Below are 12,728 nucleotides of genomic sequence, written 5' to 3' on the forward strand. Positions count from 1 at the left end.
CCTTCTAACAAGGATTCCCACCTGACATTGAAGAATAAGTGCAAATACTTGCATTTGGAGCACCTGCAAAAGGATTCAGAAATTCTGGGATTTCTTCAGATCAAAGAAGTACATTTCCTCTCTCTTCCATGTTAATATTTATGACATAGGAATGTACCTTCTAATTGATATAGCCATTGGGGCACCTGGGGAGCTTAGTCAGTTAAGCATCCAACTCTTGACTTTGGCTCAGGTCATGATTCCAGGCACCTGGGATCAAGCCCCTCATCAGGCTCCCCATTCAGCAGGTGGTCTGGTTATCTCTCTCTCTCTCTGCCCCTTCCCCTGTTCTCTCTCTCTCATCAATCAATCAATCAATCAATCAATTTTGGAAAAGATAATTGATACAGCCATCAAATGTGCAGGTTCTGTTGTTTTCCCTGAAAAGTTAAGAATAAGTTGATTCTATGCCTTGTAATCATCATGAATCTTGCATAGAGTGGGTTTCACTGGAAAGGAAGAAAAAGTTTGAAGATATTGAATGCTACCAAAGGGAGAAAAATATTTTTTTAATGGAAAATAACTGAGAACTAAATTAAGAAATTGATGCAGTGTCTTATAGTTAGCAAAATGTTGAAAGCAAGGAATATTTTATTATGAGAGGTATGAAGTTTCCTTCACATACCAAACCATTAGGCACTCTGCTTCCCCACAATTTTGCAATCTAAGAGGAATGGAAGTTATGTAGATAATACTTTTTCTTGACAGTGGTTCATTAAAACCAGCAGTACTCATGGACTAATCAGCAGCAAGCTTCTGGTATTTAACCCTGGGACCTCACGGATATAATGATAATGTTTTGAACAAATATTGACCTGACCAGAACAAGGTGTTCACATGCCTTCTGGATTGAATATTAACATTTAGTTGGTGTTAATATTAAAGCATAAAGTAGTCAAGTCTCTGAAAGTCAGAGTTCTGATTTTCTGTTAAGACTGTTACAAACAGGGGCGCCTGGGTGGCTCGGTGGGTTAAGCCGCTGCCTTCGGCTCGGGTCATGATCTCGGGGTCCTGGGATCGAGTCCCGCATTGGGCTCTCTGCTCGGCGGCGAGCCTGCTTCCCTCTCTCTCTCTCTGCCTGCCTCTCTGTCTGCTTGTGATCTCTCTCTGTCAAATAAATAAATAAAATCTTTAAAAAAAAAAAAAAAAAAAAAGACTGTTACAAACAGGGGCGCCTGGGTGGCTCAGTGGGTTAAAGCCTTTGCCTTCTGCTCGGGTCATGATTCCAGGGTCCTAGGATCGAGCCCCACCTCGGGCTCTCTGCTCAGCAGGGAGCCTGCTTCCTCCTCTCTCTCTCTCTCTGCCTGCCTCTGTCTACTTGTGATCTCTGTCTGTCAAATAAATAAATAAAATCTTTAAAAAAAAAAGACTCTTACAAACAAAACCCCATTATATAATTAGAATACCACATGACAAAAATAATTGAAAGCTTAGGTTAAATTAAAAATATTAAAGGCCTAGTTTCCCATTAACACAGATCATACCAAGTCTGCAGATTTAGAGGAGAAATTTTAACAACAGGACACAACTCCTGGCAGAGTCTTTGCGTATTTATTCGTAACTAGAAGTATATTTTGGCCATCAGAGCTTCCTGTGGCCTAATTCAAATCCATGGACAAAAGTAGGGTGTGAAGACAGTATCCAGAAGAAACAAATAATTGAAGATATGTTCAGTTAACCAGATGTCAAAAGGAAAATTAGAATTTCCTTTGACAAAAAATGTTTCTGGTTTTAGAAATATTGAATAATTTACATTTTTTTCTTTAGCTTTGTTGATTATTTCCATGTTTTCTTTTTTTTTAAGTTTTCTTATTTACTTATTTGAGAGAGAGAGAGCACAGGATGGGGTGCAGAGGCAGAGGGAGAAGCAGACTCCTCGCTGAGTAGGGAGCCCGGTGCAGGGCTCAATTCCATCCTAGGACCCTGAAATCATGACCTGAGCTGAAAGCAGACTCTTAATCAACTGAGCCACTTGGGCACCCAATTTCCTTATTTTCTACAATGGCTACTATTTCTTGATCACTGTGGACCATGTCTTGAGCCTCTATCTTCCAGAGGCTGGTCATCTACAACAGCTGACTGACTCATACGGACACACATATAGGTCCTTTAAAATACTGAGGATACTCTCAGAGGTCAAATTGAGCACCATGGGATGCTGATTCCCTCAGGATCTGGGGTACAGAGAGCAGATATGAGTCAGGGAAAGCTCCACAGAGCAGAAGAGACAGGCACTAGATCTTGTGGAATAATCAGGTTTTGTAGAGCTAGGTCTCAGGGAAGACCAAGAAAGAGAAGTATGAGCAATAGAGAACAATCGAGAAATTGTCCCCCAAAGGCCCAGTGTGGTACTTCAGGACAATGGACAGTCTAACAAGAGCAGAAACAGGAATCTGTAACTGGATTTTCACCTTTCTTTTCTCATTTGTCCTAGTACTCACTCTGACTTAGCCTCTGAGTGCAAGTGTTACAAATGTCGAAACAAGGAAGAGGCAGAGAGATAAAACAGAGGACTACAAATGGTTTATTAATTATTGGTGAATCCATTTCCTGAGTCGAGAGAGAATCAACTATTATGTTCAGGAGTGCTCTGCTCTAAACACCAATAACAGCCAATGAGGTAGATATTAGTAACTTTCATTTTACAGATCAGGGAAAAAGAGGGTAGAAAGTTAGAAACACTTAAACACTTTAATAACCTGTTAAGGTCTTATCACTTCCACGTTCCAGTTGAAGCTCAGAAAGGTGAAATGATTTGCCAACAATTACACAGCTTGCTTACAACTGAGCCAGCTTGAGCAAAGGTCTCCTGATTGCCAGTCCTTTGCTCCTTTCCTTCCACACCCACAGTCTCGGAAAATTACAGGTACCCTTTCCCCAGCTTACTCAGGAAAAGACACTCCTGAGGGTGATGTTGCATATTGTAGATTGCATTTAACTAATTAAAAATGCTGAGATGGTCAACTTGTATTACTTCCATTTTTTCCCCAGTAATGTTTAACCTTAAATAAAAAAAAATCTAGAAGATAAAAGAGCATGTTATCTGGCAAGTCCATTCCACCCCCATGATTATTAATTTCAGAACACATCTGAATTCCTTCTCTGGGGAACAGACAGCTCCTGGCCGGGTCAGATTTCAAGTTCTCATCTGTTTCTACCAATGCCACTACCAGATTCTTCTTTGTAGTCAACCTCTGAGGTCTTCCCTGAGTACAACTTGGTGTCTGAAGATCCAGTCAAGTGCCTGTGGTCATCGGTCCCTTCACAAAATCACAGTCTCCTCTCTTGGCAAAACATCTACTGCCCTGAGCTTTGCTTTTGGAAACAACTTCTCCCCGAGACCATACTTACGAGCATGGAGGCAAAGAGCTTCGCAGTTTGGGATTATGTTGTATTTGCAGCCCTCTTTGTCATTTCCTCTGGAATTGGGGTGTTCTTTGCAATTAAGGAGAGGAAAAAGGCAACTTCAAGGGAGTTCCTGGTTGGGGGAAGGCAAATGAGCTTTGGTCCTGTTGCGCTGTCCTTGACAGCCAGCTTCATGTCAGCTGTCACTGTCCTGGGGGCTCCCTCTGAGGTGTACCGCTTTGGGGCATCTTTTGTGCTCTTCTTCATTGCATATGCATTTGTGATCATCCTCACATCAGAGCTCTTTCTCCCCGTGTTCTACAGATCCGGCATCACCAGCACTTACGAGGTAAGACAACTCTTCTCTTCATTTTGGAAAGAGTTGCTATTTCTCTACACTTGGACACCTCCCCCCCATAAAAGTATACATTGTCTTAATAACAGTGGTAGTTGAAGAGTGTGTTTATTTTCAGGACAATTATGCATCATGGTAAAAATACATTTCATTGTTATTGGGAAAAACTTATCTTTGGACACAGAACTGTTTTTCCATCTGTAGAATGAAAATATGGAGCCAATCTCACAATCTATCTCATTGATTAAATGAGAACCTATCTGTAAACACCTAATGCATTGTCTGACTTGTAGGAGAGTCTCAATGAAAGAGAGCTGAAGTTGTTATTTGTATTATTCATATCAGTCTTCTGAAAAGCATGCAGAACATACACTGTAAATATCATCATTTTCCAGATAAGAAAACTGAAATTGACATAAATGGCTTAGTCAAGATTGTATACTAGGTAAGGTCTAATGAGAACCCATTTCATCTTTATTCCTTTCCATCACATAGTAGAGCTGAGTATTTTAATATAGGTTATTTCTATCAGTGGAGAAATGGTAAAGTTTTTAAGAGATTAGAAAACATTTTAATGGGGGGAGGAATTGCTAAATGATACAAATATGGGGATGATATTGAGGAAAACAAAATAAGGCAGTGGTGTTTTGATTTCACAATAATTCTCAAGAAAAATAACATGTTAAAAATTGAGTTTGCATGTCCAGTGTTTAAGCATGATCATCAGCTTCTATGAGAAATGTGTGTCTTTCCCTTATCCAACACCATCCCTACCAAGTCACAGCAGAGGACTCTTAACATACCTCTTTTTTTTTTTTTAATTCTGTTAACTAAATGATTATAAAGGATTACTCTGGACCTTAAATCCACTTTGGCAAATGAATACCTTACAGCAGGTTTTAAAACTTGCGATTCTGCAGATAATCATAATCAAACATCCAACCTCAAACTCCTCTACCCACCAAAAGTAGGCGATCAGAATTAGGTCATGCAACAGCTACTCTCTGGGATGTAGTTCAAGAGGAAACGATTCAATTTATGGTTAGTCCTAAAATATATATATGCACATATCCTCGCTGCTCATTAGTGTACTTCTGAAAACATAAATATATCCAAGTTTTTCCATTCAGCTAATAAGGTGTGACTCCCACAGACATTGCTAACTTTAAAATTTAATTTAATTTTACTTTATTTTCAGTGTTCCAAAATTCATTGTTTATGCACCACACCCAGTGCTCCATGCAATACGTGCCCTCTTTAATACCCACCACCACTGCTAACATTTTAAGAAAGAATTGCCTCAGTGACTGCTAGAGAGGGGAGACAGAGATAGAAGGAGAGGAGTCAGAAAATGGGAGTTTGATTTCAAAGCCCATTGCTTAATAATAGGATGTCTTTGTGAAAGTTACCTAATGTTTATCAGCTCTGGTTTCCACGCAGAAAATAATCCCTCCCTTCTTTCATAAAGACTTAGTTAAGTATGAAAGAGCTTTTTAAATTATTTAAAAAAAAACCTACCTAAATGTGGAAAATCATCTTTACAACTAAATAATTCAATAATCCATTCAATGCTCATTAAACACTACTATGTTCTAGGCACACTCTAGGCCCTGGAGATGAAGCATTAAACCAAACCCCTGCTCTCACAGACCTTACTTGATAGCAGAGATGATCAATAAACATACTATGTAAGACAGTCATAATAAAAAAGTGTTTGCTATTTGTGTGCTGAGCACCTCTCTAGCTCTTTTACATGATCGAATCATTTGGCCTTCAAATAACCTTTTTCAATAAGTTCTGTTATTATCATCCCCATTTAACAGACTAGAAACATGAGGCACATAGAGTTAGGGAACTTGCTAGCAAGTGGCTGTGTTTCAAACGTGGACCATCTAATTTTAGAGATGGCATGCTGAATCACAATGCTATCCTGCACTCCTAAGTACAGTAGGGAATAAATAAGTAGGATAATGGAGAATGCAGGAGTTCTGCTTTGGGTGGAGAATGTCGACAATTCATATGGGGTGGTTAAGTGAGACTTCAGTGAGAACTGGACATTTAATTGGGGACCCAGAGAAAGGAAGCAATTGCACTATAGGAGGGAAGACCATCCCAAGCTAAAGTAACCACAGATGCAAAGGCCCTAAAAGGGGAGAGTGATTAGCATGTTTGAAGGACAGCAAGGAAATCATTATGCTTGAAGAGTGAGCCAAGGGGAGAAAGGGGAGAGTTGAGATCAAAGAGGTGGGGGGGGGGGCAAAAACAAAAACAAGGAGGTGGGGGGGGCCTCACTCTATGGAGTAGCAGTTCTTGTATATATGGGGGCCAGACACAGGGGGCCTTGAATATTCATGAGGTAATTTGGTTGTCACAATGAGTGGGGGACACTACTGGAGTTTAAGGGGCTTGAGCAGGGCACCAGGTGTCTTACAGTATATAAGACGTATATATGTGATGGATATGTGATGCATGTGAGGCATGGAAATCACATGCTTAGTGATTTTTTAATGCCCTCATGTTCAAAACCTACAGCAAAGAGAAATTAGTAGTACTTTGCTACATAATAATGTTTACTTTTTTTAAAAAGATTTTATTTATTTATTTGACACAGAGAGAGAGACCACAAGTAGGCAGAGAGGCAGGCAGAGTCAGGGAGGAGGGGAGCAGACTCCCTGCTGAGCAGAGAGCCCGATGCTGGACTCAATCCCATGAACCCAAGGCAGAGGCTTAACCCACTGAGCCACCCAGGCGCCCAATAATGTTAACTTTAAAATAAGAAGCTATACACACGCGCTACAAATTTGTCTATTTCCCCCAAATTAAAATGGAATGAAAACATTGTCTTGAGGTTGCTGAAACTTTATTTACTGAGCAATATCTTCCAGATGTGTTACTCAATACCCAGGTCATTGTCACTGGTTTTAGTAAAGCGGTTCAGTTACTGCATCCAACCCATTGCAAATATGTAGCTGAGGAGATGTGAGATTGCCTTTTAATTATGAAGTTAATAGAGTTATAAGAAATGTTAGGGTTTCATTGAATTTAATTTTTAAATTTTGTTGCCCTTTACATATTTTTAATTTTTAGTACCCTAATGGTAAGAACTTCAGATCGTGTAAAGTACATAAGGGGCGATTTGGGGACTGCCTTTTGCTTTATGAGAATTGGCAGATGGCACAAGGATTAAAAGCATGGCCTCTTGACTATCTGGCTTGCTTTGCTAGCACTGCCACCCACCAGCGGCATGACTGGGAAAGTTGCTTAACTTCTCCGTGCCTGATTTCCACATATGTGGAGTCGTGATAATAAAAGCACCTCTCTCCCCGGATGTCTGTGAAGAGTAATTGAGGTGTTACATGCAGAGACTTTTAACCGAATCTGACAAGTGGTAAATGCCACGTAAGGGTTTTGTATTATTCTTTATTATTATTGATGTTCTTGTGGTTACGATCCCCAAGTTTATACCACTTGAGCTCTTTATAGAAGCTTGAATGTATTGTTTCTTTTTTCATCCTCCATTCCCTGTTACCCATCCACAGATATTCTTTCCAGGGTCTTCTGAAGTGCCAAGGACTGGAAGAGGTTGTGTCTATTTCTCTAGTCCTTGAGTCTGAGATGACCTTGTGACAGAATGTGGCAGAAGGGTTGTGTAAATTTGGAGCCTGGGCCTCATGAGGTATATAGCTTCTTCCTTTGCCCTTTGGAATGCTGTCCTGGTACTGCTGTGCCAGGAAGCTGGGCTAGCAGGTCCGTCTTCTGGAGGAGGAGCAGACACACAGAGGAGAAGAGAGGCACCCCAGCCAACAGCCAACTCAACCAGCAGACAGGTGAATGAGGCCACGTGGACCTTCTCACCCCGCTGACCTTCCAGCTGATCACAGTCTCATGAAGGCCCTGGGGAAACAAGTCAAGAACTAACTCAACCAATCTGCAAAATTATGAAATATATGAAATTCTTTTTTACATTTTTTATTTTTTTATTGTGAATATATTTTTTATTTAAAAGATTTTATTTATTTATTTATTTATTTATTTTATGGTTTAAATTAGGGTACAGATGATTAAGTCCTTTGTTTTTAAGCCAGTGAGTTTTGGGATGAGTATTTTACAGTAATAGCCAAATGATTAAAATGCTTTCATATATAGTGGGATTTCAACACCAAGATGTGCCATCCGCATGATTTTATCACTAGTCGGCCCCATGTCAAAGCATGAGGGATTGTTCTCACTGTCAGGTTGTAGATTAGGCTCAGCTCATTTGCAGTGTCATATAGTTTCATGATCTCCACTTGGGTGATTTGTCATTAGTCATTGCCTTCTTTCTCTGAGCACACACTAATAAATCTAGGCTGTTTTTACTCACCCATAGCACTCATTTATAGACTGGTGTTTGCCTGTCTTCTCATTTTTCTTGGACTTCTTAAACTAAATGTCTTCTGAATTACTTACATCTCTTTAATCCAAACTTTTTCATTGTAATAATGCACAGGCTACTACTTTTTAAAGTATCATCCTTTATCATGGTTTCTAAGCTTTATAGATGACATACTGTGGAAAGTTAGTTTCTTTCCTTTTAATTCTCCTTTAAATTATATTTGTGGTGTTGTAGTAATTATATTCAAGCTTTCAGAAATTAGATGTGTATAAGATGTCACTATTGAATGTTATTTCAGCATAGTAAATGATGCTACAAAATGTTTTACTCTAAGATGGGTATTCAGAGTCTGAGAGGGTTTGAACCAATGTTATGAAGCCTTTGAGGTCATGGCAAGGATTGATGTGTACTCTCCATGAGATGGGTCATGACAGCGTTTGGGCAGAGGAGTGACATGATGTGATTTGGATCTGGAGTGTCGCTCTAGCTGGATGTTGGCAGTGAGTCTGGGGTTTTTCTGCTCTAGCAGGGGGGCTAGTCAGGAGGTTCTTGCTGTAACTCAGGCAAGAGTTGATGGTGTCACAGGAGCAACAGAAGAGATAATGTAAGTAGCTTATTTTTTGAAATTGGGACGTGGGCACCATGATTCTTGTATCAAGTAGATGTGCGGAGTGAGAAAAAGAGAGGAGTAAAGAAGGGATCCATTTATTTGGGTTTGAACCAATATGAGAAGTCAGAACCATTTAATTATTCACTAAGATGGAAAAGAATGCGGCTCTATCCAGGTCTGCAGTTTTGAAAACAATCAAATACAAAGATGGGAAGCGTTACCTGTGCAATTTTTCGAAAGCAGGCATGAAGCATGCGACTCTTCAGCTGGATTTCCATTTTTACTTTCGACAGTAGTGATAGATAAATACACATCAAAAAGGACCATTGAACGAGGGAGGGCATAATTGAAAGGCTGGGTAAACATGTTCTTTCAGATGGATAATAATGCCATTGAAATTGTCTCTCGTTTCATGGATGAGAAACCAAAGGCTTAGGTCACAATAAGATAGTGGCAAAGCTCAAACTAGAATTCAGGGAGTCTTACTTCTGAGCCACTTTTTTTTTTTTTTTCTTCACATATCTTTTTCTCCTTACTGCCTTCCCAGTTGGACTGAATTGGCTGAATTTAGTGGAACTAAATGGCAATATTAAAACACTTAACTTTGTGCAAATTCCAATAGCAGTCCCCTTAGTGTCTTTCCCTTTTTCAGGAATAATTTCCCCCTTGCTTTCTCAAACTTCAGGTGCCACTCAGCCCCAAAGCCAATACTGCATTACTTTGGGGACTGGTTACAACATTTCTCTACTCCTGGTACCGATTTTTATATTACTTATATACTGCTATGTAAGATACCACCCCAAAATAAATGTCTTAGAACAACAACTTTATTTGCTTACAATTCTGTGGGTCAGCAATTTGGTCTGGGCTCACTAGGAGCCCAGTAAAACGCTGAGGTTCTTCTCTTGGTCTCACTGAGACTTTGCATAGGACTGCCATCAGCTGATGTGTTAGCTAGTGGCTCATAGGTCCAAGGGAACTGAGATGAGACAGCCTGTCTGTATCACACGTGGGTGCATACTCCAGCAGGCTATCTTGAGTTCTCTGATGTCATGGGGAACAAAAAGTCCCCATCAGCAGGACACACCCTTTTACACAAGCATTTTTAAAGTCACCATTTGCATTCTATTTGGTTTAAGTTATGTTCCCCCCCAAAGGAAACCCTGAATGCAAGTCATTTTGCAGGAAGTAATTTCATTTAACATTGGTAGGCAAATGGCAGTTAAAATAAATATGGAAGGAAATGAAGCCAATAAAATGTGTGTTTTGGAGCAGGTTGCTACTGTGAGCAATTGAGGTTCAATCTCAATGGGGACCTCTGGAAGACATAGAGATCATGTCCCAGGGGGTCTTTCCTGACCAGCAAAGAAGCCAGAAAGTTTTTTTGTGTGTAACTCCCTTTTTTCTCTGGCTTTCAGCCAATGATAACACCCCCAGGCATTTCTAGCCTGCCTTGCCAGGGCTGAAACAAAGCCCTGAAGCAGATGCTCGAAGCCATCATCGTGTATTGGAATAGTGAGGGCCAGTAAGCTGGCATTGCACTCACGGTGACTAGTGTGGTCACTAAGATCCCACTACATTCTTGTGCTTGTACTTCGCATTATCATTGACTATGCCACTTGAGCCTTAGAAGCACCAACTTTAGAAAAGAGAGCCATCGCTGACCGCAGTAAATGAGTCTTTCCAAAGGTGTCTGATTTGAACCTAAGTGGTCAACACCACAAAAGTTTTGCATCATTTTCCATCCTGTGACATCTGAGACTTGCCTCCTCACTGAACTCCTTACCCCTTTACGAATGTTTTCCTTATATCTGGTGCCCTCAGTCACACTCTCGCTGGACTAGCTCCGGACTCACAGTGTACTGAATCTATCGTCTGAGGAAAGAGGGTCTACAAATAAGATGGTTATTTTCTCAGGTTAGGGGTAGAGGAGGGTAAGAAAAGAAAAGTCTGAGAAGTGCAAAGCATGTTGATTGAAAAGCACACAGTGAGTTTATGTGGAGAATGAATAATTGGAGGGACAGTAGTGTGACTTAAGATAGGAAGGTACAGATCAGACAGTAGAGAGTACCAAGTGTGGGATGTACACTATGTTTTCAATGATAGAGAGTCATTGAAGATTTTAAGAAAAAGAGCAACATGATTAGAGCCTTGGTCTAGGAAAACATCCATTGATGGAATGGATGGGCAAGGATTGGAATTAGGGACCAGCTAATCCCCCTAATTCCAATAAAAATTATTCCCTAGGCTGCTGCAGTCATCTAGGGAAGAGGGAATACAGGTCTGGGCTAATTCTGGAGGAATGGGACATAAAAGGCAACAGTGGCTTCAACTGTAGTCAGTAGGAAGACCCCTGAGTAGAAAGTCAGAGGATCTGGATTTTTATTCAAACCATAAAAATTTAAAAATAAAAAGCATTTATTTTCCCTATCATGAGAAGCTTAAGCAAAAGTTGATCTTTAATAGAGCTCTGCCATTTCTTGGACTTCAAACGATCTGTATTTTTCCGGTTCTCTTGAGTATATCTGGCATAAAATCACATTATAAATCAAAGCACTAAACATAAAGGAATACAAGAAAAAAGAACCTTCTTAGCAGCTCTTATGTAAATAATTCACTGACTCTTTGCTTGTCCTTCTCTCTGTTCTTCCTAGTACTTACAACTACGATTCAATAAACCAGTACGCTTCGCGGCCACTGTCATCTACATTGTGCAGACGGTAAGGGGGAAGGTCTGCTACAGATGGGGAAAGTGTGGGGTGACAAGATATGAGTTTGTTTACTCTAGGGGGACAATGAATGCAACTAAAGGACAAACCTAGCACTAAGAAGAAACTACTTTCTTCTGAGGATAGCACTTTCGAGATATGTGATTACCCTGAAAATTATCCACATTGCACAGACTTGTATATTCATCCAAATAATAAATAAAAAACAAATGTATATCATAAACCACAAGGGAAAAAATAGCATTAAAAACTTTTATTTCGCTTGTACAAGTTACTTTGGCTATGAAATGGTCCAGTAATTCGTTAACTGCATTGAACCAGAAATGCTCATCTTGCTGAAAGTCATTTTAAGACAATATTCCCATTCTCCCCTTTTGGACTCCTCTTCTGCTTCCTAAGCTCTGGGTGCCTCCATGCTGTCCCACAGGGTTGGTATGCTTCCTACAGCTCACGAAGTACTCTCTGCTGGAAAATAACCTTCTTCCCTTTCTTAAAACTCCCACTCACTGACAGGGATTTAAGAGAGAGAGAGAAGGAGAGAGAGAAGGAGGAGAGCAGTGCTCCCTGAACTGCTCCTATACTTTTGCTTCCTAAAATCCTCACATGATCTCCAAATGATTAAATCCCATTTAAACTAAAAATGGGACTGCACCTACTTCCTTCAGCATAGTGGCTGCAACCCTGGGAGTCCCAAGATGTACGCAGGAATTAGATCACCCATGTCAGCATTCGCTGTGCTGTACTCTCTCCATTCTAAAATCTCTATTTCAGCAGCATGCTGAAATGAGGTTGAGTCATTGTGACACAGGCATGGGGGCAGGGGTGGGTGGAGAAAGGTTGAACCAAAACCCTTACCTTGACTTGAACCCTATCTTTGTTTCCTTCAGAAATATGTCATATCTAGCCATCAAGTCTCAAAATGCACAGCAGTCTTAAAAGTCTAATGCTCTTCCCCCATCAAATGCTGATGATCCCCACTAATGACAGGAATCAATGATTTCAAGATTTGAGTGGTTGCCAATGACAGGTTTAAGGACCATGATAAGCGAAATTCCTCTCTAAGGTCAATAAGGAAGCTTTGAGGCAGCGTCCCATTCCATGTCACTTTTCACACTATTCGCCTGACTCTTGCTTCCCCACCAGATTCTCTACACAGGAGTGGTGGTGTATGCACCTGCACTGGCGCTCAATCAAGGTGAGTCACTGATACTCCCCTGGATACTTTGCATCTTTTGTATGCTTACATTCTCACCTTGAGAAATATACCTCCATCCT

The 12,728-nt window shown here is 40.4% G+C and overlaps 1 protein-coding gene across 1 annotated transcript in view; it reads left to right on the top strand.

The window, feature by feature from the left end:
• Nucleotides 1-3,093: 3,093 nt before the first annotated feature.
• SLC5A12 (solute carrier family 5 member 12) overlaps nucleotides 3,094-12,728 on the top strand; it is a 55,886-nt gene continuing 46,251 nt past the window's right edge. The window contains exons 1-3 of the mRNA XM_046014196.1: nucleotides 3,094-3,733; nucleotides 11,379-11,444; nucleotides 12,597-12,648. Coding sequence (XP_045870152.1) covers nucleotides 3,395-3,733; nucleotides 11,379-11,444; nucleotides 12,597-12,648 — 457 coding nt within the window. The 5' untranslated portion in view covers nucleotides 3,094-3,394. The remainder of the gene's footprint in view (nucleotides 3,734-11,378; nucleotides 11,445-12,596; nucleotides 12,649-12,728) is intronic.

Source organism: Meles meles, chromosome 8 (assembly GCF_922984935.1).
Source record: "Meles meles chromosome 8, mMelMel3.1 paternal haplotype, whole genome shotgun sequence".
NCBI lineage: Eukaryota > Metazoa > Chordata > Mammalia > Carnivora > Mustelidae > Meles > Meles meles.